The sequence below is a fragment of the Wyeomyia smithii genome, chromosome 2, assembly GCF_029784165.1.
Source record: "Wyeomyia smithii strain HCP4-BCI-WySm-NY-G18 chromosome 2, ASM2978416v1, whole genome shotgun sequence".
Classification (NCBI taxonomy): domain Eukaryota; kingdom Metazoa; phylum Arthropoda; class Insecta; order Diptera; family Culicidae; genus Wyeomyia; species Wyeomyia smithii.
Window position 1 is genome coordinate 15,464,178 of NC_073695.1, and position 23,304 is coordinate 15,487,481.

Genomic DNA, 23,304 nt, shown 5'->3' on the forward strand with positions numbered 1-23,304 from the left:
TCGGCGATAAGATCAAGTTTACTGTTTATACTGGCTGTTAGCTAACTAGGAGGTTTCCACTGCGGCATAAATTTGTGGCTTGCCTATCTCATAAAGTAGTGTATTATGCACGAAATTAACTATATTAAAGCGTTGTGATTTGCAGCTTTTACGCTAGCCCTCTATGACGAACGTGGAGCTTCGCTAGCCACCCAATAATTAACCCCTTGTAGGATGTTTTGATGAACAGTTTAGCGTTTACGGGGAAATGGTGTTTACTTGTAACATTACGTAGACAAAAAATGTGTCTGTTTTATAGAATCATTGTATCGCTTAATAAATTCGGGGCTAAATTGGTGCCATTAATCGCAGACCTTCTCTAACTGTAACACACAAAAAAATGACATTCGAATGGCCACTGGGTAACAAATAAACAGAACATTGAATGCATAATATTTGAAAAATGCACGACACAAGGTAATAATTAAAATGATGGATAACATCATGATGCGAACATGAGAATGCAATATTGCTGAGAAGAAATCTTGACTCAATTTTATGGGCGTTTCAATGAAATGAGAACTCTACTTTCTACGCTTAGAAGCTTTAAACCGTACAACCATTGTTTTTTTTCTGTAGAACAAAATCTTCGAATTGAAAAAGAAAAAAATAGTTACACAAAATTCAACCGATTGAGTTCAGAATTTCAATATAAAAACTTATACAGGTCACAAGTTTAGGATTCAACCACGATCCAAATCCAATTGCAGTTCCAGTTCCTAACTAATTTCAATTCCAATAGCAGTCCTATTCCTGACCAACACTCTAATCCTAATTTTATTTCTAGCCTAATTAGCTAAATAGATTGAGAATATGACGTAGTTTGATATTTTGTTATGACCTGTTTTTGTACCAACTTATGTTCCAAAAATTGTCTCCCTAATAGTCTAAATTGCAATGCCAACAAGCTTTTTCACTTTGTATTACGAGTTATAAAAGTATTGTTGAGGTTGCTGTCGAAATAGCTCATTGACAGTTACAATTTTTTAATACTACTTTTATAGACTCTTTCTAAACTGCTGCTTTTGTTATTAAATTAACTGGACTAGTACCTTTCTTTTTATTATGAAGGCTTCATTAAAAATATTATAAAGAAATTGTAGTTTCATGATTGGGAAAAAACTATGAATTATTCAAGATGTTTTATGGCAATCCATCGATGGTTATCGCTTTTATGCATGAAATAACGTATTTGAACTATATATTCTTCTCCGAAATATAGAAACCATTTGAACATTTAAGTGTATAATAACAACAATTGAAATAATTCTATACGGCTAATTATTCTGGTGCATCAAAAATGTCGTTGTTCAAATATGTATGTGTTTTCCGTTTAATATAATCATAATCCTTCTCGTTAATCCTAATCCCAATTATAGTCCTAATTAAATTTCAATTTAAAATCGAATCCTAAATCTTAATCTCAGCCCCAATTAAAATTCCAAATCTGATTCGAATCCAATCTTAATCACAATTACAACTTTATCCCAATTCGGCAACCAAACTCATTCTTAGTTTTTATCCTGATTCCAATCCAAATTGTCATCTTAATCCCAAACTCAGTCCCAATTCCAATCCTAACTCCAATTCTAGTTCCACTCCCAGTTCCAATCCCAATTCCAATCCAATTCTCAACTTTCTTCCGAATGTCAATTCCGATTTCAATCCAAATCTTAATTACAATCCCTATTTTAAATTGGACTTGAAATTGGATTTGAAACTAGACACAAAATTACACAAAGTTCAACCGACTGAGATCAATTTATGCAAGATTTAAGCTGAATTTTAACCACGATCCTAATCTAATTCCAGTTGCAATTTCAAGCTCAATTTCAATTACAATCCCAATCTCTATCCTAAATCTAATTCTAATCCTCATCCATTCTCGCCAACAGTGTTTCAAGCAAAGATTTTGGCAATCCTTGAATGTGCGATTGTGTGTTTGACTAGGAAATACAAACATGCAAATATTTGTATTTTCTGTGACAGTCAAGCAGCACTGAAAGCACTTGATGCTTATAAATGTACATCCAAGATTGTCTGGGAATGTATTCTCACATTGCGACAGCTATGTCAAACAAACTCAGTAAATTTGTATTGGGTTCCAGGACACTGTGGCATTGGTGGGAATGAAAAGGCAGACGAACTTGCAAAACAAGGATCTGACTCACAGTTTATCGGCCCAGAACGTTCCTGCAGTATATCAAACTGTGCAGTGAAAAGGGAGCTTAAACGCTGGGAGGAACAAAAAGTGATAACCAATTGGTTGGATGCCAAAAAGTGTTCCCAAACTAAAAGATTTACAACACCAAACGAGAATCTTTTGAAAAAGCCCCTAGAGGTCAACAAAAGAGCTCTTTGTACATACGTCGGCCTAGTAACGGGGCACTGTCCGAGTAGATATCATTTAAAGAACCTAGAGGTCAACAAAAGAGCTCTTTGTACATACGTCGGCCTAGTAACGGGGCACTGTCCGAGTAGATATCATTTGAAGAACATTGGCCGGGTTCAGGATGATATTTGTCGCTTTTGTTATATGGAAAGCGAGACATCGGAATATCTGCTGTGCAGTTGTGGTGCATTATTCAAACGCAGATCAAGGTTTCTTGGCAGTGGCTGTTTACAGCCCAAAGAGATTTGGTCTTTGAATCCTGGGAAGGTGATTGCCTTCATAAACCATATTTCACCTGACTGGGAGCGTGTCGGTGCAGGTACCTGATCACTCAACAATAATGGTCATTGTATTTTGCAAGGGGACACGTATAGCAATTGACTGGGATATATTACAAAAGTTCACATCAATGGACAAAGTAATTCTAATTCCCTAACATAAAAAAAATCCTCATTCTTATAAGTGTATAATAACAAAAATTGGTACCATTATGTACGCATGATTAATCTGATGCATTAGAAATATTATGTTTGTTATTCTTATCAAGTTCAAATATGTTATCTGTTTATATTATAATCATGATTCTTCTCCTAATCCTTTTCTTAATCTTAATCCTAATCCTAATTTCAATTTCAATTTAAAACTCTTTATCTTTATCTCAACCCTAATTTTAAATTCCAATTTTGATTCCAATCCAATCCCATTACAATCCTAATCACAATTGAATTTATCTCTAGACTCAATCCCAATCCGGAAACCAAACTCATTCTTAATTCTAACCTTGCCTGATCCCTATCCCAATCCTAAACCCAATCCCAATTCCAATTCTAATTCCATTCCTAGTTCCACTCCCAGTTCCAATCTCAATTCTAATCCAATTCCCACTTTTAATTCCAATCTCAATCCAAATTCCTCAAGCAGACAGTATGAGCAGTAGGGAGTGCGAAAAATATATATTTTTCCAAATCTGTATCATATTTCCAGTCCGCTTATTTTTCGCACTCCCTACTGCTCATTCAGTCTGCTTAATGAACTTGTATGTTAACGGTAAAAGCCGTTGTTAAAAATAGAAATTCAGTTCGCTCAATCCAAATCCTAACTACAATCCCTATCTTAAATGGGACCTGAAACTAGCCCCTACGATGAACCTGAAATAAATTATAAACGTGACCGAAACCAGAGCTGTAACTGGACCTGGAAGTGGAGTTGAAATTGGACCATAAATTTGACCTGGAACTCCATCAAAATTGAACCTTACACAGGATCTGAACTGAACCTGAAATAGGACCTTAAAGTGGACGTGAAACTTGTCCCAAAACTAGATCTAAAACAAAACCTTAAACTGGACCCAAAACTTGATCTGAAACTGGACCAAAATTGGACCTTAAACGGGACTTGAAACTCGATCAAAATGGAACCTTAAACTGGATCTGAAATTGGACCTCAAAGTTGAGCAGAAACCGGACTGGAAACTACATCTGAAACTGGACCAAAATTGAACCAAACTGGATCTGAAACTGGATCTGAAATTAATTTGATACTGGACTTTAAACTGAATCTGGAATTGGATGGAAATTGAACCCTATACTTGATTTGAAATTGGACCTCAAACTGGACCTGAAACTGAGCAGAAACTAGATCTGAAACTAGACCGAAATAAACTTCTAATTGATCTAAAACAAGACTTGAAACTAGACCTGCAATTTAACTCGCAACAAAAAAAAATTGAAAAATTACACTACTGGAACTAAACCTGGACCTAAAATTGGTCCTGAAACGACTTGATATTGAACCTGAATCTAGATCTGAAACAAAACTTTAAATTGGATCTCAAATTTGAACAGAAACTGGACCAAAAACTTGAGCAGAAACAAGATCGGGTACTGGACCAAAATTGGACCTAAACCTGGACCTAAAACTACACCTGAAACTGGACCTAAAATAAAACCTGAAATTAGATCTGAAACTAAACTCCAATTTGGACCTTAAACTTGAGCAGAAACTGGATCCCAAACTATACCGAAATTGGATCTCAAACCTGAACCCTAAATTGGACCTAAAACTTGACCAGAAACTGGACTTTAAATTGGGCCTGGAATTGGACCTAAAACTAGACTTGAAACTGGATTTAAAAATGAATCTGAAATTAGATCTTGAATTTAATTCTCAATTGCATCTTCAACTAGAGCAGAAACTGGATCTAAAACTGGACCAAAATTGGACCTTTACCTGGACCTGAAATCGGATCTTGAACTGGACCTTAAACTGTACCTAAAACTAAACCTGAAACTAGACTTAAAACTTGAGCAGAAACTGGACTGGAAACTGTATCTGAAACTAGACTTGAAAATGGACCTAAGACTAGACATGAAACTGGTTCAATTGGAACTAAAACTTAACCAGAAACCGGACTTAAAACTTGATCAGAAACTGGATATGAAACTAGAACAAAACTGGACCTAAAACTCGATCTAAGGTTGTACCTGGAATTCGAATTGAACCTGAAATTAGACCTGAAACTTGATTCCAAATTGGACCCAAAGCTTGAGCAGCAACTGGACTGTAAACTGGATCTGAAACTGGACCACAATGGGACCTGAAATTTCAATTGAAACTCGGTCAAAATTGAACCTTACACTGGATTCAGGTCTAGACCTGCAAATGACCTGAAACTAGATCTAAAATGAAACTCTAAATTGGACTTAAAACTCAACTTGAAAAAGTACTTAAAAGATGACTAGAAATCGGATCGAAAACTTGGGCAGGAGCTGGACTGAAACTGGACCAAAAATGGACCTCAAACATGAGCGGAAACTGAAACAAAAAGCAAAATTGGACCTAAAATTTGACTTAAAACTCGGTCAAAATTAAACATTACATTAGATCTGAGTGTGGACCTGAAACTGGACTTGAACTAGACTTGAAACTAGATCTGAAACTAAACCCAAAATTGGACCTAAAACTTGAGCTTAATCTAAGCCATAAACTTGACCAGAGTCCGGACCTAAAACTTGAGCAGAAACTGGATCTGAAACTCAATCAAAATTATACTTGATACTGGACCGCAAATTGACATGGAACTAGACCTGAAACTAAACTCAAAATGGGACATAAAACTTGAACTGAAACTGGACCTAAAACTGTATAAGAAACTGAACTGGAAACAGGGCTTGAAACTGGACCAAAATTGAACCTAAAACTAGACCTGAAACTGGACCTTTAATTGGACTTGGACTGAACCTGAAACTCGGTTAAAATTGAACCCTAAAATGGACCTGAAATTCTTAATCAAAATCATATTTTCATTAAGTGATCATAAATACTACAGACAAAATCCTACTCCCAATCCTAATTCAAAGCCAACGATACTTAAAATCAATACTGGTATCGAAAACAAGTGCTGATAGTCCGATATTATCGTGAGGCAAGTACCGATACTGCAAGGTATCGTTGTTTGATATCAGTCTCATTTGAAGTAAAACTCATCGCTGTTTTTTGCATATTCATTGCCCGCGATAGAAATAAAAGGGTTTAATATTTTAATTGAACCAATCTTTTTTACTTAGGCTGATACAAATTTCGAATTCTTTTTATGTCCAAGGTTATCAAAACTCGCAAAGAGGGTGGCAAAAAATAAATAACACCGAGACGAAAAAAAAAGAATTTCTTTGATCAAAGGTTGTATGCAAGTAATGACGTTTGTAACTTGCACTCAACTAAATGTTAAAAAATAACACTTTATTATTGTTATTATTTATTTCGATTGCCTTTCGACGACACTCTCGCTGTCGCTGGACTTGTTTGTTGCTAAATTAAGCATTTGTGCTGTCGGAAAACCAATAAAATAGATGAAAACGGTTTGTGCTTTTTATTCTTCCCCTTCCAATATTCTAGATTTTTGAAGGGGAGGTGACATAAAATGAAAATAATATTTGTAACGGCCTTATTGAACTAAAAACAAACAGCTGCTGTAAATGTTTCGCCGATTGCCGATTATGCTTTTCAAACGCAACCCAATTTTTTTGATTCGCGGAGGCTATTATCTCAACACGTATCTCACAATTACAGTCGCGTCGGATGATATATCAAGTAAAAAAAAACACTGTAATATGAGTTGAAAAAAATCTGTTTTCTTTGTTTTTCTTGTGATAAGTTGAAATTTTGGTGCTCATTAACGATGTGACGGCGAGATTAGTTTCCTCAATATATTTCTTGCTATAGGTTTGAAAATATGCTCGTTTGAGGCTAATCCATTTGATGATGTGGAGCGGTAAATTCCAATTATAATTCTTTTGCAACTCGCTTTTTTTTACTGAATGATTGGTAATCTTGTTTTGGTTTTGTCTTAGAGCCTAATCTAAAAAAAATGAAGGATTATAGCTTGTTAACCATTTCTGTGAATTTTAGTGCCTGCCGTGAAAGTGCGTTAAAAAACCACAGAGTAATTGCTCGTCGAGTTCGTCAGTTTTTGGTTTGTTGACTAGAAAAGTTCATTTAAGCCTCTGATGTCATTACGCACTTCCAAGCTGGCTAAGGGCATCGAAATTCAGAGTAACGGTTGAAAAGTTATCTCGACAAGAAATGAACAAGATATATGTTAGTAAGATACAATAGTCACGGACAGTTAGCTAGACCGAATCTATTTGTTAATCAATTTTATATTTTAAAAGCCTGTAGATGTTATTAATCAGTAATGAAACGTCGGAAATTTTTGTGACGAAATGTGACGAGAGGCAGGATGGGGGGTCTAGCCAAGCTACGAAGCAAATATGAAACTAAGAAAAAAATTGATTTTTAGTTTTTCTTTTCAAACAAACCTAAAAAAAGCTACGTCATTTATGGATGTTCCCATAGTATAAGTTCAACTTCAGGTTCAAGCCTCGATTCGAGACGGGATTCAAGTTCTTCGACATAAAAATAAATTTCATTTCAAATCGAAGCTTCATTCAGTTCATGTTGAGAATGAAGTGCCATAGTGCAAGTGTTAGCCCAGGTGTCCAGGTTTAAGTGTTGTGTCCTATGTTTCCAAGTTCAAGTGTCTAAGCTCACGTATTAAATCTTGAATCTCCATATATTTAAGTAATATAAAAATCGAAGTGCAAGTTTCAGGCCCGGTTTCAAGTCTAATATGCAACACACTCAATTTTTTGCAAATTACCAACCTTTGTTAAATACAAAAAAAAACATTTTCAGCATTTGTCGCGTAAGAGGAAGTGCCTCTGTTTTTATTTGCAACGTCTACTTCTTCACTTGGCCCGTTTTTCGTGATCCATTATAGGTTTTGATTCTGCTCGCTTCTGTTACCTAATCATCTTCAACCGCACTTTCGCTTATTCCCTCTCCAGGAAACCATCTATGCACGATGTATCCCAAATTTTATACCTTGCATTTTTTTTCTGATGAGGGCACCGTCAATCAACTTTAGCACGCTTGACGCCCGCCAAATTGACTTCGGTTTAGCTGTGCAATTATTTTGTATTTTTCTCCCCCTTTTTTTGCTTTCGTGTTTGCGAGATCGAGTTTAACCTAATTACGGGCTGACTGTCTGATAATGCTGATGAGGCCTTTTCGGTGCCACGATAATTTCTCAGGTTTCCTTTCGCCGTGCACGTACTCTGCTCTCTTGCTTTTTTAGGTCAATTTACTAGTGTCTATGGCCGTGCTTTCGCACACGGCGAGTGCAAGTTGTAGAGAGTAACCTTCCCATAAGTGCCCGCTTTGTTTTTTTTACTATAGGCCAGGTGAATAGTACGGATAGGCTAACCGAGAAATGTTCGTACCGAACCTGTGTAACATTTTAGATCGCTAACGGAGAGGTCCGTGCGGAACTCACAGCAGGCACAAAACCAGCACTTTGCGTAACCAATGCTCGATTCCAATTGAGCAGTGTTCTTTTTTTCCTGCCTGCCACATTCAGTCAGACAGGCGGGCTTATTTTTGAAAGTCATCCCGAGAGCAGGCATTCATTCGCGGCCAATTACTTCCAGGCGTTGAAATCTATTAAATTATCTCCACCTGTTAATCAATTTCTCTAACGCGTTTTTTTTTGCGCTCTTTCTCTACAGGATCCCCCCACCGCTGGCCGGACCAATGTCGTACCCGTACCAAAAACCTTCCTTCGAGTACGACGTAGTAAACCGTGTCCCACTGAGTCCACAGGCCGCCTACCACAAATCGTTACAGCAACAGCAACAGCATCACCCTCCCTCCAATGTGGCGGCACTTTCTTCCCCCTCGGTAGGTGACTTCCTGCCTCCACTGCAGCCTCACCCGCCTCAACCGCATCTACTTCATCTTCAGCAGCAGCAGCAGCAACCGCAGGATGCCGGTGGAGGGTCACGCGCAATTTACAGTGCCCACGCCCTGTCCAGTCAAACTATGCATGCACCGCAGCAGCATCTGCCGCACCTGCAGCACACTGGACCTTTCCAACATCAACCGGCTGCACCTGCATTATATCATCATTCACCACGAGGCGGCGGTCATCACCATCAGCAGCCGCAAACATTTCCACCGAATTTTCCACCAAACCAACAACATCCTGGCGGTGGAAATGGCCCAGCAGGAGGAGTAGGAGCTGGAGGAGGGGTAGTGGTTGGTGGAGGACACAATTATTCGCAGTCCGACGATGACAGCGGCTGTGCCCTGGAAGAGTACACTTGGGTTCCCCCGGGGCTGCGCCCAGATCAGGTGAGTGCATCTGCAACCCAAATATGAATATTATCAGACCCAGAATCGAACCGAACCGAACCGAACTGATCGTACTATGTACCATGTTGCAACATACGATCGAGCGACAATTACCAAGCAGAAATTCCAATTTAATTATACAACGACAGCTTCCGAGAGGGTGCCTGCCTGCAAACGGTGCAGAACATGTTTATCATGTTGACTGCCCAGCCAGAGCAGTGGACAGGTTGATAGCACGGTGTGATAACGACTGCCTGCTGCTACTGCTGCTTTGGTGCTGTGCACTCGCAATTGCATATCCACCATCGTTTATATCGATCGAGTAGGTACACAAGACATATGCCATCATGGGTGCTCCGGAGGTGGACTTTTGCCCGCCGGAGGAATGTGCATAATTTTGCTGCTCGCTCCGCGTGCCGCTCGAGGGGGTACCGAGATGCCTAGATATAATACGCACTTCCGGCGAACTTTTCGAACATTATCGCCTGGCCGGTACGAGAGGGGCGGATTGTCATCGGTAATTAAAATAATAGCGGGTGTATAAATTTTACCTGCGTGGGTATCGATTAATAAGCAGTGGAGAGGCTGGTTGTTAGGTTTTGTGAACAGAATGTACGAGCTAACGAAGGTTGTGAAGGGTATTGAGGGTTTCATTAAGCCAATCGTTAACAAACACGCAGGATTTGTGCTTATATTTCTCGTTTTGCAGTGCATAAAATTGCAAGTGAACTAATCGGAACCTTCGATTTGCCTCTCTTGTTTGTAAAGGGTGTTACGGTCAAAAATTGGTCAAATAAAAATGTGTGTAAATCGATCATTTTTTTATCAAAAAATCAAATCATGTTCCTTTGTCAAGTTCAATTCGTACAAAATAAAGGAGAAATATTGACTCAAGCTTCCTTTTTAGCGAATGCGAATTTCCGAGCGCTTCTTTTGACTTCTTCCTTGAAGTTTGTACAGTCTTCTTGGTCACTTTGTTCGCCTTGGACTGCATCTCGTTGACAACTGTCTCTCGTATCTTCTTGAGGTTCCGCTTGAAGATAGCACAGTATTTTTCTATAGGGCGGATGTCCTTTAACCCCACCTGGACGTTGTTCGCGACATACCACTCCATGGTCTTTTTCCGTAATGAAAAGGTGCCAAATTCGGCCAAAACAGAACGGAACAACTGTGTTGCTTGAGGAAAGGCAACAGACGTTTTTTCAGGCTCTCCTGCACATAAATTCCTGGTTGACGAAATATTTCGCGATGAAACTGTTGCTCTTCAAGCCACACGAATAGATGGCTTGCCACACGAGATATTTCTTGGCAAACTTCGGCAGCTTAATGTGTTTGAAAACCTCTGCCACCTTTCCTCTTCCAATTGCTTCATAATATTCCTGTTCGGGAAGCTGTCTGAGGTCTATCTTGACGTAAGTTTCGTCATCTCATACCACGCAATCAAACTTTGTCAGCATCTCCACGTACAGCTATCGCGATCGTTGTCTGGTTGACTTGTTTTGCTTATCGTCACGATTTGAAGTCCCCACCTTGTTGTTAGTCCTCACCTTTTTGTCTGGCTCGTTTTCAAGCTCGTTTCACACTTGTAAACGACACTCCCAGCTTTCTTCGAACATATCAGATAAAAAGGTTGGAATTCCGCTAGAAGCTGCTGACTCTTTTCGTCGTTTTTGCGGCCTTCGGATTCCAATTTTCCCCATCATACCTTCCTGGCAGTCGGCAAACGTTCTCTAAACACTTTTATTGCGTTGGTGACGGTTGATTTGGCCACATTCAACAATATTGCCAACTTGGCGTGTGAATAATTCGGATTTACGCGATGCCCGAGCGAAATTTTGATGCGGTGCTTCTCTTGCTTCGACGCCATTTTCAAAACTGAGGAGCGAATGCCAAATACCATTTGGCATCATACTCTAAACACACACATTTTTAAAAAGAGAGGTTTTTTTTGATACATGATAAAGAAATACGGCTAATTGAATTAGGCCAATTTTTCACCGTAATACCCTTTATCAGACGCAATGAGCAAATATTTAAAAAATTACCTTTTTAAAGTTTGGACTTATTTAACATTTTTAACATTTTTAACATTATTACAATATTAACATTATTAACATTTTTAACATATTTAACATATTTAACATTTTTAACATTTTTAACATTTGTAACATTTTTAACTTTTTCAACATTTTTAACATTTTTAACATTTTTAACATTTTTAACATTTTTAACATTTTTAACATTTTTAACATTTTTAACATTTTTAACATGTTTAACATGTTTAACATTTTTAACATTTTTAACATTTTTAACATTTTTAACATTTTTAACTTTTTTAACATTTTTAACATTTTTAACATTTTTAACATATTTAACATTTTTAACATTTTTAACATTTTTAACATTTTAACCATTTTTAACATTTTTAACATTTTTAACATTTTTAACATTTTTAACATTTTTAACATTTTTAACATTTTTAACATTTTTAACATTTTTAACATTTTTAACATTTTTAACATTTTTGACATTTTTAACATTTTTAACATTTTTAACATTTTTAACATTTTTAACATTTTTAACATTTTTAACATTTTTAACATTTTTAACATTTTTAACATTTTTAAAATTTTTAACATTTTTAACATTTTTAACATTTTTTACATTTTAACATTTTTAACATTTTTAACATTTTTAACATTTTTAACATTTTTAACATTTTTAACATTTTTAACATTTTTAACATTTTTAACATTTTTAACATTTTTAACATTTTTAACATTTTTAACATTTTTAAGATTTTTAACATTTTTAACATTTTTAACATTTCTAACATTTTTAACATTTTTAACATTTTTAACATTTCTAACATTTTTAACATTTTTAACATATTTAACATTTTTAACATTTTAACCATTTTTAACATTTTTAACATTTTTAACATTTTTAACATTTTTAACATTTTTAACATTTTAACCATTTTTAACATTTTTAACATTTTTAACATTTTTAACATTTTTGACATTTTTAACATTTTTAACATTTTTAACATTTTTAACATTTTTAACATATTTAACATTTTAACATTTTTAACATTTTTCAAATTTTAAACATTTTTAACATTTTTAACATTTTTAACATTTTTAACATTTTCAACATTTTAACATGTTTAACATTTTTAACATTTTTAACATGTTTAACATTTTTAACATTTTTCAAATTTTAAACATTTTAAACATTTTTAACATTTTTAACATTTTTAACATTTTTAACATTTTTAACTTTTTTAACATTTTTAACATTTTGAACATTTTTAACATTTTTAACATTTTTAACATTTTTAACATTTTTAACATTTTTAACATTTTTAACATTTTTAACATTTTTAACATTTTTAACATTTTTAACATTTTTCATTTTTAACATTTTAACCATTTTTAACATTTTTAACATATTTAACACTTGTAACATTTTTAACATTTTTTTTTAAAAATGTTAAAAATTTTAACCATTTTTAACATTTTTAACATATTTAACACTTGTAACATTTTTAACATTTTTGACATTTTTAACATTTTTAACATTTTTAACATTTTTAAGATTTTTAAGATTTTTAACATTTTTAACATTTTTAACATTTTTAACATTTTTAACATTTTTAACATTTTAACATTTTTAACATATTTAACATTTTTAACATTTTTAACATTTTTAACATTTTAACCATTTTTAACATTTTTAACATTTTTAACATTTTTAACATTTTTAACATTTTTAACATTTTTAACATTTTTAACATTTTTAACGTTTTTAACATTTTTAACATTTTTAACATTTTCAACATTTTCAACATTTTTAACATATTTAACATTTTTAACATTTTTAACATTTTTAACATTTTTAACATTTTTAACATTTTTAACATTTTTAACATTTTCAACATTTTTAACATTTTTAACATTTTTAACATTTTTAACATTTTTAACATTTTTAACATTTTTAACATTTTTAACATTTTTAACATTTTTAACATTTTTAACATTTTTAACATTTTTAACATTTTTAACATTTTTAACATTTTTAACATTTTTAACATTTCTAACATTTTTAACATTTTTAACATTTTTAACATTTTTAACATTTTTAACATTTTTAACATTTTTAACATTTTTAACATTTTTAACATTTTTAACATTTTTAACATTTTTAACATTTTTGACATTTTTAACATTTTTAACATTTTTAACATTTTTAACATTTTTAACATTTTTAACATTTTTAACATTTTTAACATTTTTAACATTTTTAACATTTTTAACATTTTTAACATTTTTAACATTTTTAACATTTTTAACATTTTTAACATTTTTAACATTTTTAACATTTTTAACATTTTTAACATTTTTAACATTTTTAACATTTTTTACATTTTAACATTTTTAACATTTTTAACATTTTTAAGATTTTTAAGATTTTTAACATTTTTAACATTTTTAACATTTTTAACATTTTTAACATTTTTAAGATTTTTAACATTTTTAACATTTTTAACATTTTTAACATATCTAACATTTTTAACATTTTTAACATTTCTAACATTTTTAACATTTTTCAAATTTTAAACATTTTTAACATTTTTAACATTTTTAACATTTTTAACATTATTAACATTATTAACATTATTAACATTTTTAACATATTTAACATTTTTAACATTTTTAACATTTTTAACATTTTTAACATTTTTAACATTTTTAACTTTTTCAACATTTTTAACTTTTTTAACATTTTTAACATTTTTAACATTTTTAACATTTTTAACATTTTTAACATTTTTAACATTTTTAACATTTTTAACATTTTTAACATTTTTAACATTTTAACCATTTTTAACATTTTTAACATTTTTAACATTTTTAACATTTTTAACATTTTTAACATTTTTAACATTTTTAACATTTTTGACATTTTTAACATTTTTAACATTTTTAACATTTTTAACATTTTTAACATTTTTAACATTTTTAACATTTTTAACATTTTTAACATTTTTAACATTTTTAACATTTTTAACATTTTTAACATTTTTAACATTTTTAACATTTTTAACATTTTTAACATTTTTAACATTTTTAACATTTTTAACATTTTTAACATTTTTAACATTTTTAACATTTTTAACATTTTTAACATTTTTAACATTTTTAACATTTTTTACATTTTAACATTTTTAACATTTTTAACATTTTTAAGATTTTTAAGATTTTTAACATTTTTAACATTTTTAACATTTTTAACATTTTTAACATTTTTAAGATTTTTAACATTTTTAACATTTTTAACATTTTTAACATATCTAACATTTTTAACATTTTTAACATTTCTAACATTTTTAACATTTTTCAAATTTTAAACATTTTTAACATTTTTAACATTTTTAACATTTTTAACATGTTTAACATTTTTAACATTTTTAACATGTTTAACATATTTAACATTTTTCAAATTTTAAACATTTTAAACATTTTTAACAGTTTTAACATTTTTAACATTTTTAACATTTTTAACTTTTTTAACATTTTTAACATTTTTAACATTTTTCATTTTTAACATTTTAACCATTTTTAACATTTTTAACATTTTTAACACTTTTAACATTTTTAACATTTTTAACATTTTTGACATTTTTAACATTTTTAACATTTTTAACATTTTTAACATTTTTAACATTTTCAACATTTTTAACATTTTTAACATTTTTAACATTTTTAACATTTTTAACATTTTTAACATTTTTAACATTTTTAACATTTTTAACATTTAACATTTTTAACATTTTTAACATTTTTAACATTTTTAACATTTTTAACATTTTTAACATTTTTAACAGTTTTAACATTTTTAACATTTTTAACATTTTTAACATTTTTAACATTTTTCAAATTTTTAATATATTTAACATTTTTAACATTTTTAACATTTTTAACATTTTCAACATTTTCAACATTTTTAACATATTTAACATTTTTACAATTTTTAAAATTTTTAAAATTTTTAACATTTTTAACTTTTTTAACATTTTCAACATTTTTAACATTTTTAACATTTTTAACATTTTTAACATTTTTAACATTTTTAACATTTTTAACATTTTTAACATTTTTAACGTTTTTAACATTTTTAACATTTTTAACATTTTTAACATTTTTAACATTTTTAACATTTTTAACATTTGTAACATTTTTAACATTTTTAACATTTTTAACATTTTTAACATTTTTAACATTTTTAACATTTTTAACATTTTTAACATTTTTAACATTTTTAACATTTTTAACATTTTTAACATAAGTGTCATTTTTGACATTTTCGATATTTTTAACATATGTATTTGACATTTTTGACATATTCGAAATATCTGACATTTTTTACATTCTTGAAGTAGGAAGTCGTCCTTAATTGCGGCAACAAAATTAATTTTTTTTCCTAGAAGAACTTTTTTGTTAGAAAAACCGTTATTTGCAGTCAAAATATGTTATTCGCATGCGAAAAATATGAATTTAAAATATATACAAACACTTTTGTATTGAAGCAATATTAATCATTCACGATAAAAATATGCTATTTTTCTCTAATTGAGTTGAATTTTTTTTTTCATTGAAAAAAAAAATCAAATCATCTTTGAACAATAGTTAAGTAAAGACCAAAGTTTTTGCCACGCGTTTTACCCATTATTCGTTTTATTTTGACGTAGAATTACTCCACATGGTAAGATGGAGGCGCAAAGAAAAAAATAGAAAACATCGTGAGCATCACGAAAGTCCTCTTCTAAATGAAACTCGGTCAGTTTACAACGGATTTCAGTCATTTTGGTAGCAATCGATTGGAAAGTTAACTGTGTGTCTGGCAAGTTGCGGAAATCTGTGATTTTGTGGAGCAAATTATAGCACTATTGAAAAATGTAGAACCTAGTTAAAAGCTTATTTCAACCAGTTACTTACTTCAGCAAGCCAGAGCCGCGGTAGCGCGTGTCGTAACTTTTTTCCGCTCTCCTCGGTCCTGGACTACTCGTCGCCAATTTTCTATACGTCTCGACAATCGTAAATCCACATTAACCTGGTCCAGCCACCTTGCACGTTTCTGGTGCCGGTGAAATCTCTGAAGTCACCCGATTTTATCGCACTGTCGTCCGGCATCCTCGCGACATGTCCTGCCCATTAGAGATGGTCGGGTTTCGGGTTTTCAAACCCAAAACCCGAACCCGACCCGTACCCGACGGGTTCGGGTCGGGTTCGGGTTTGAAAATTATTGAAAGTGTCGGGTACGGATCGGGTTCGGGCTTGGTGAAAAAAAAAATTCGGGTTCGGGTCGGGTTCGGGTTTAAAAATTTCGGGTTCAGGTCGGGTTTGGGTATGAAAACCCGAAACCCGACTATAAAATCTATGAAATCTCGGGTTCGGGTCGGGTTCGGGTTCCATCTCTACTGCAAAGGTCAAAGTAGGTCCGATTTCCAGTTTGAATACGTCGTTGGATCTCTAGTAAACGAACTCATCCCAAGTAAACGAACTCATCTACCCAGGGCCGGATTTAGACGGTGGGAGGCCCGGGGCAAATTTGTGTGTGAGGCCCTCTTTTCCTAAAATATTTAGAGGTAACGTTCTAAGAGGTGATGAGCAAAAAAAATGGTCGGCCCAAGACTAGGGGGGCCCCTTGAATCGGGAGGCCCGGGGCATTTGCCCCCTTTGCCCCCCTCAAATCCGGGCCTGCATCTACCACTTCGAGTTCATCGCCGTCCGTGTACACCGTCCGTGGGAGGCGAATGTTGGTTTCTCTCGAGCCTCTCTCTTTTATATACTTGGTTTTTGACGCATCAATTCCTAGTCCAATTCTCCTAGTCTCCACTGCCAGTCTGGCGTAGATTGCCTCCGCCATCCCAAACTTTCCAATAATAACACTGAGTTCATCTGCGAAGCCTATTGACTACCTTTGCTGAAAATCGAAAGTGTCCTCGATATGCACACGTAACCAAGTGTCAACATTATCAGTTCAATGGGTAAAACTTATGCTGAAAATGAATCACCCGAAAGACACTTTTAATTCAATTCATGCGGTTTCAACGTATTGCGATGCGACACTCCTCTCGCTCTCGATTAGAACGAACATTCCTTCAAGCTTCACGCTTTATGTACTGTCACATTCGCCTCCTTCGTTTACCATACACGCGAGATTCTAAAACGTCATCGATCGGAGTAAAAACGAAAGTTTACCTTTCCGAGTAGTTTTCCAAATCTATGCAACACAATTATCTCAGCCAGTCAAGTTTAAACAAAATAAACACCAATACAGTTGTTGAATATAATATTACACGAAGTGAGAGCGAGGGGCTTGTTCAATCGTTTCATTGTGATCGTGTCGAAAATGTATAACCCTGGCTGGAACTGAACGAAGCATGCTGCGGATGTTGATTGTTTTGAATTTACATGTGCAATTGATAACTGCCGTATAAATTCAAAGGTTGGTGTAGGTTACTCTTGTGTTTACTCTTTCCTGTCCCGTCGGGATGCGGTATATTTTTCAAAATCTGTATCAAATTTCCAGTCCGCTTATTTTTCGCTTTCCCTACAGGTCATGCTGTCTGCTTAATGCACTTGTGTGTTAACGGGTAAAAGCCGTTGTTAAAAATAGAAATTTAGTTCGAAAAAAAATAACTTTTTCCCCTTTAAATGGCTTTGTCCCCGAAGACTTACAGATCAGCTGGTCATGGGAAAATTAATGTATTTTTGGCTTTCGATGTATCTTTCAGGAGAAATATCGGGATAAGTTACTGTATCATCTGTTATTGACGTACATTTGTCAGTTTATCCCGAAAACCAGGTCTCGATCGACGGTATCATACGCTGCCTTGAAGTTCACGAAGACGTGATGTTCGGGCACGTTGTGCTCTCGAGGTTTCTGAAGATTTGATCCGTAGTAGTGCATGCTTGTGTGAAGCCCGTTTGGCACTACCCTACGAATCCTTTTGCTAGAGAAGAAGACAACAGAGCAGAATTTGGGAGAGGACTTCGTAGACGGAGTTGATCATAGTTATACCACGGTAGTTACCGCATTGCCGACTACCCCTCTTATAGATAGGGCATATAACTCCTTCCAACCCTTCCTTCGGTAGTCTCCTCCTTTGAATCCTGGAAATTACACAGTGGAGTGCCGTTTCTAGTGTTTCTTAGTCGTATTTATAGAGCTCTGCAGGTAGTCTGTCCTTACTTGCGACTCGATTATTCTTTAGTGACCCAATATCTTGTTTGATTTCCAGGTTTTCGGTAACTCGGGACTTCGGGACTTTGTTATCGTTTGAAAGCACTTCAAGGTTAACTTCTGCCTCCTTCCGTTGCACCAGCTCTTCATAATCTTTGTCTTCCTGGTGTTTCTTTCTCTCTTAAATCGTCGACTCATGGTGAACTCATCAGTGTTTGGCCGCGTTCCCTTTTGTGCCGATGCTTAGACAGCCTTCACAAGCTTGTTTTTTCCACACCATCGCTCTCGGTGGTCTACGGGTTGTGAAACTGCCGGAAGTTTGGCCAAGGAGGGCGGTTTTGTCGTGTGTGAAATACCGTAGACAGTTTTGAGCACACATGTACTGCTACTAGGCTGTGGTCTGAGTCTATATCTGCACCCCGGAAGGAGCGTATGTTTGTGATGTATGAGAAGAATCGGCCATCGAACGAAGTCAATTTGATTTGTTGTTCGGTGGTCAGGTGATGTCCAGTTGGCAATCTTTGCGTGGGTATCTTTGCGTTATAATTTTTTTTTTAATCGCTTGGCCTCTGAAAGCTGCAATGTTGATACATCGTTGGCCGTTGTCGTTCGTGACGGTATGTAGTCTGTGAGGCCCTATCACCGGTCTATAGATCACTTTTCTACCAAGCTGGGCGTTCATATCCGCGATAACGATTTTGTTGTCCCGTTGTGAGCAGCTGTTGTATGTTGCCTCCAACAGTGCGTGGAACGATTCCTTTTCGTCAAGTCTCGGCAGTCGAATGCGGGCAGTGCCCATGGATGATGCTGTAGTTGAAGATACGACCTTTAATTCCCAATAGTCATATCCCCTCTCTGATCACGCGATCCTGCATGCTGCCCTTGTTAATTACTCCACCGCTCTGGGCCTTGCCGCCACGAACCCTCCACACTTTCTCGCCTTTGCAACAGATCTCCTGCAGAGCCACGATGCTCAAGTTGTGGTTCTAACTGCTCAAGCAGCACTCTGCCTCTGTCGACAAATTTAGCGACTTGCAGTTCCAGGTGCCGATATTCCATTTGTGGTCCGTTTTTCGCTGCCTAGGTCCGTGCCGAATGTTTCGAATTATATTTTCTTGATTGTTCGTAGTGTAATATAGGTTGCTTTACTAGGGCCACACTACCGAGTCTCGTGATGGGGCTCCCATCTTGGTTTTAGTGTTCGAGACAACACGTTTCTGAATTCAACCGCCCGCTTCGGGTCAAACGCTGTTGTGAGCCCCCTAATCTGGAAAACAAACGCTCAGAAAGGTTGGGATTTCCTGGGAGGAGGTCAGCTCCCCCTCCCCCTTCCCCGTCAGCATACAACCGAGGTCTCACTACGGGCTGGTTCCCATGATCTACGCTTCGCTACTCGTATCTCGCCTGTAACACGAGGAGGTAGGGATAGGAGTCGAACGGACCACAATTTTCATCGTGTAGAATTTCTGATGGTACGCACTGCCCAACAATTCACGAATCAGAGCTGAAACTAATACCAGACGAAACTCTAAGTGTCAGTTTCAATCAGAATAAACAATCACTATCTGTCGTACAACGATTTGACTTTCTACTCGATTCGTTGTTGTTTTGCTTACTCGAGTGTACAATGACACACCCACCGGAAGTATAACTCTCAGTAGTCACGTATAAAAGATGGCATGTACAAATTAAGTTGTCTATCCAACCACTGTCACAACGCAGCAGGCGATGATTTCAAACATAATATGTTTGTATGGTTTTTGCTGCTACTCGCTCATTCGCCTGCAACGTTACATAGCGGACGAAGCAACAGAGTAAACCGTTTTTTTGGATATCTTGCCGTCATACAGGCGTGGCTGTCGCACTACCGAACATGGCCGGACATGTTAGTGAATCTTTCCCAATCAGGCGCATTCGCCTTCAGTCGTTTGGGCATTGATAGTAATAGAAGAAATAAAATATAATAAATTGAACAAACTTGCCGGTGTCACTATTGTGACCCATTAATGGCACTTTTTAGCGCCTTAAAATTATTCGATTTAAAGTAGTTATTATTTTTCTGACACTCGCCAATACGTTGCTTATACTGATAATAGTGACGCTGTTCTACAAATACTTCAAATTAATGATTTCGAAGCGCTAATAACTGTGGGGTTGTCACAATAGTGGCTCCAATTTGCTGGCCATTGCGAATTACTATTTGCATAGGCCGCGGGACGAATCTTGTTTTCTCGTTGTTTTCGACAGCATTGCTTTCAACTCAAGTATATGGTGGTTAAATCTGTGTTTTATATTATTGAATTGCTCAATAAAAAAAATTTCATTTGCGTAATCCAAACTATTCAACAAAGTATAATTCGCAAGGTAACAAAACTTAGCTTTGCTTCTTTGCTGTTTGCAGTATTTGTATTTGACTGAATAAATGAAACAATATACACATGGAGCTGGTGTAACAGCTTTCGTTTAGCTTTAACTTTAGACCTAGTGTGCCTGGCTAGTTCTCCTGGTAACAGCAAACGTACAGAAATCTGAACTTGACCGCTTATCTTTGGTCGTCTTAACGGTTAAACACACTTAACGGTAAAACTAATGTGCTGCGTGCACAACGTTTATATACCTGCAAATAGTGTGCAGCGCGGTTCGTCCTCTTCTTCAAATTCCCTCATTCTATCATCTACGTCGCACCGTCTGGTTTTTGCGTTTACCCTCTCCGTACGTATTCAAGTCAATCACACGTGTTTTTTCATCATAGCAGTTTTGTTCATCGTCACATCGCTATTCAGTTTAATCGATTTTGCAAGTCACATTGCACACTGGGCCAGGAATAAAATCTAGCGTAACAAAATTATTAGAGATCTTTTTTCTAGTGTTTTAGTGATATTGTAATTCGAATGCAACCATAGGTTTCATGTGAAAATGTGTTAATTGCCTGGAATACATGGGCCAGGGCTCTGATACTCCATCCAATCAATTTCTAGTCTTCAAAAACATTTCTCGGTGTCATAAGGGACTTCATTTGAATGCTTATTTTTTAATTTTGCTTCGACACCAACTTCGTTTCTCTTACACGCTAGAGATTTGCAATTTTGAAGTAATTAGGTAGTTAATCACGCGGATATTTTTTGTTACCACAATAGTGATTTAAAAGCAAAAACTCGTATAGAATTAAAATTTGTAGAGATACAAATTTTGTGTTTTCTACGAAACCTCGTTAATTTTTATGATCTACAACTTTGGCAAAAATTGCAAAGCTCTGGTTTGCTAATACTTACTGTTAAATGAGATAACTAATTCACGAAACTGTGCATTATTTTCAAATTTGTGTCATAGCTTCACTAAAGCATTCAAGAAACTCGGCAGAACAAAACAGAACCTTTCAACTTTCATCGAGATAAAATTGAAAAAAAAACGTTCTAGGAAGTCAGCATTTTTACAATTTTTACAATTTAGACAAATTTTACAACAACTCGTACATCTCTGAAATTTGAAGTGATAGAAATATTTTGTCTTCTGCAAAATTTACTAAAATTTATTGATCTACAACCTTCTCGAAGACTCCAAACCTATAGCGTATAATAGACAAAAGTTAGTATCGCAGCGCCATCTTTACAGGCATCCTAGCTATATCCAAAACTTTATAGAAAATCGGAAACCGATTGGATAAACCGAGGGCAATGATAATTTCGTTCCGCTAGAATTCACTTCTGACCCAGTGTGCATTATCTGGTCGTAACAAAAGTCAAGGAGAAAACAAAGTCCCATTCATCTCATGCTGGGCTTAAACTCGCGGTAGGTCGAATCCATCGTTTGCAGCGTAAATGAAATTACGCGCGTTAGTGCTGGAGTACCTGTCGATCTGGCGGCTGATCTTACTGCGAAAGTATCAGAGAACGCTGCTGGAAACAATAATCCACAATGACGAGGAATCGAACAAGTCTTTATCCAGCGTCTCCATTGCCCAGGGAGGTGTTCTACTCCAGAAGAAAATAAAAAAGAAGGCAAACTTCAAATAAATCACTGCTTTGTAAAACGTAAAATCAATTGTATTATTAAAGGACGGCCATATATTTTCGAATTGCCTCTAATTAAAGATAAATTTCGACATTTTCATCGAGCAGGGTTCAGTTCCATCCACGTTATTTTGTTAAATTAAAAACACCGAGAAGAAAAAAATATTATTTTCCCAACTAAAGAAAAAATTTTCCTACTTATACCAAGTCCGTCAATAAAAAAAAACTTTCAGCTTCACATGTTTCAACACTTTCAATATTGATTCGCTAGATACTAGTTCATAATTTCTTCTATTGATTTTGAAGATGCGCAATTTATTTAGGCAAAAGTGTTAATCGTGTTACAACTCAATTTTGTTAGACAACAACATTTCTTTTTTTCGCTCTGATAGTCTTAAACGAAAGTAATCAAGATCCGATCTCGGCTTTTGTAGCAAACTGTGAAGCCGTATATAGTTTTATCAGCTAGATCTGCCCGCAGCAAGTTGTAGTCCATTAACAATTTATGCAAAGACTGAGTTAAAGTTGTATTTAGGCTTGTACCATTATCCAAGCCTGCATTTAATCATCACACGCAGCAATAATATGATAATTTTATTATTCATGGAGTTATCTTTTCTGTGATTTAACACAGTGTTTAAAAAAATTTGCTTACCTACTACATAACTGGCGCATAGCTGAGAAGTCACATTGCCCGCTAGAACCAGTCTTCGATGATTCGTCTTATCGATTAAAAGTTTCTCACGCGATGCGTCGTCCCGCAAAATTTATGGTGTGAGCAGCGTCGATTCGGGAACATAATTCTCGCGCATGTATTAAAACTAGCACCATCCTGTTCAGGAGGTTCTTCGCCGACAGCTACACGGATCGATACAAGACCGATCTGGTGCACAGCCACGCAACGTGGTTTCACGATGGCAG

General features: G+C 34.7%; 1 protein-coding gene across 10 annotated transcripts in view; it reads left to right on the forward strand.

Moving 5' to 3' along the window:
• Positions 1 to 23,304, forward strand: part of LOC129722415 (protein prickle-like) — a 209,595-nt gene that overhangs the window by 166,507 nt on the left and 19,784 nt on the right. For all 10 annotated transcript variants that reach the window (XM_055675837.1, XM_055675838.1, XM_055675839.1 and 7 more), the window contains one exon: positions 8,497 to 9,121. In XM_055675837.1, coding sequence (XP_055531812.1) covers positions 8,522 to 9,121 — 600 coding nt within the window. In that variant the 5' untranslated portion in view covers positions 8,497 to 8,521. The remainder of the gene's footprint in view (positions 1 to 8,496; positions 9,122 to 23,304) is intronic.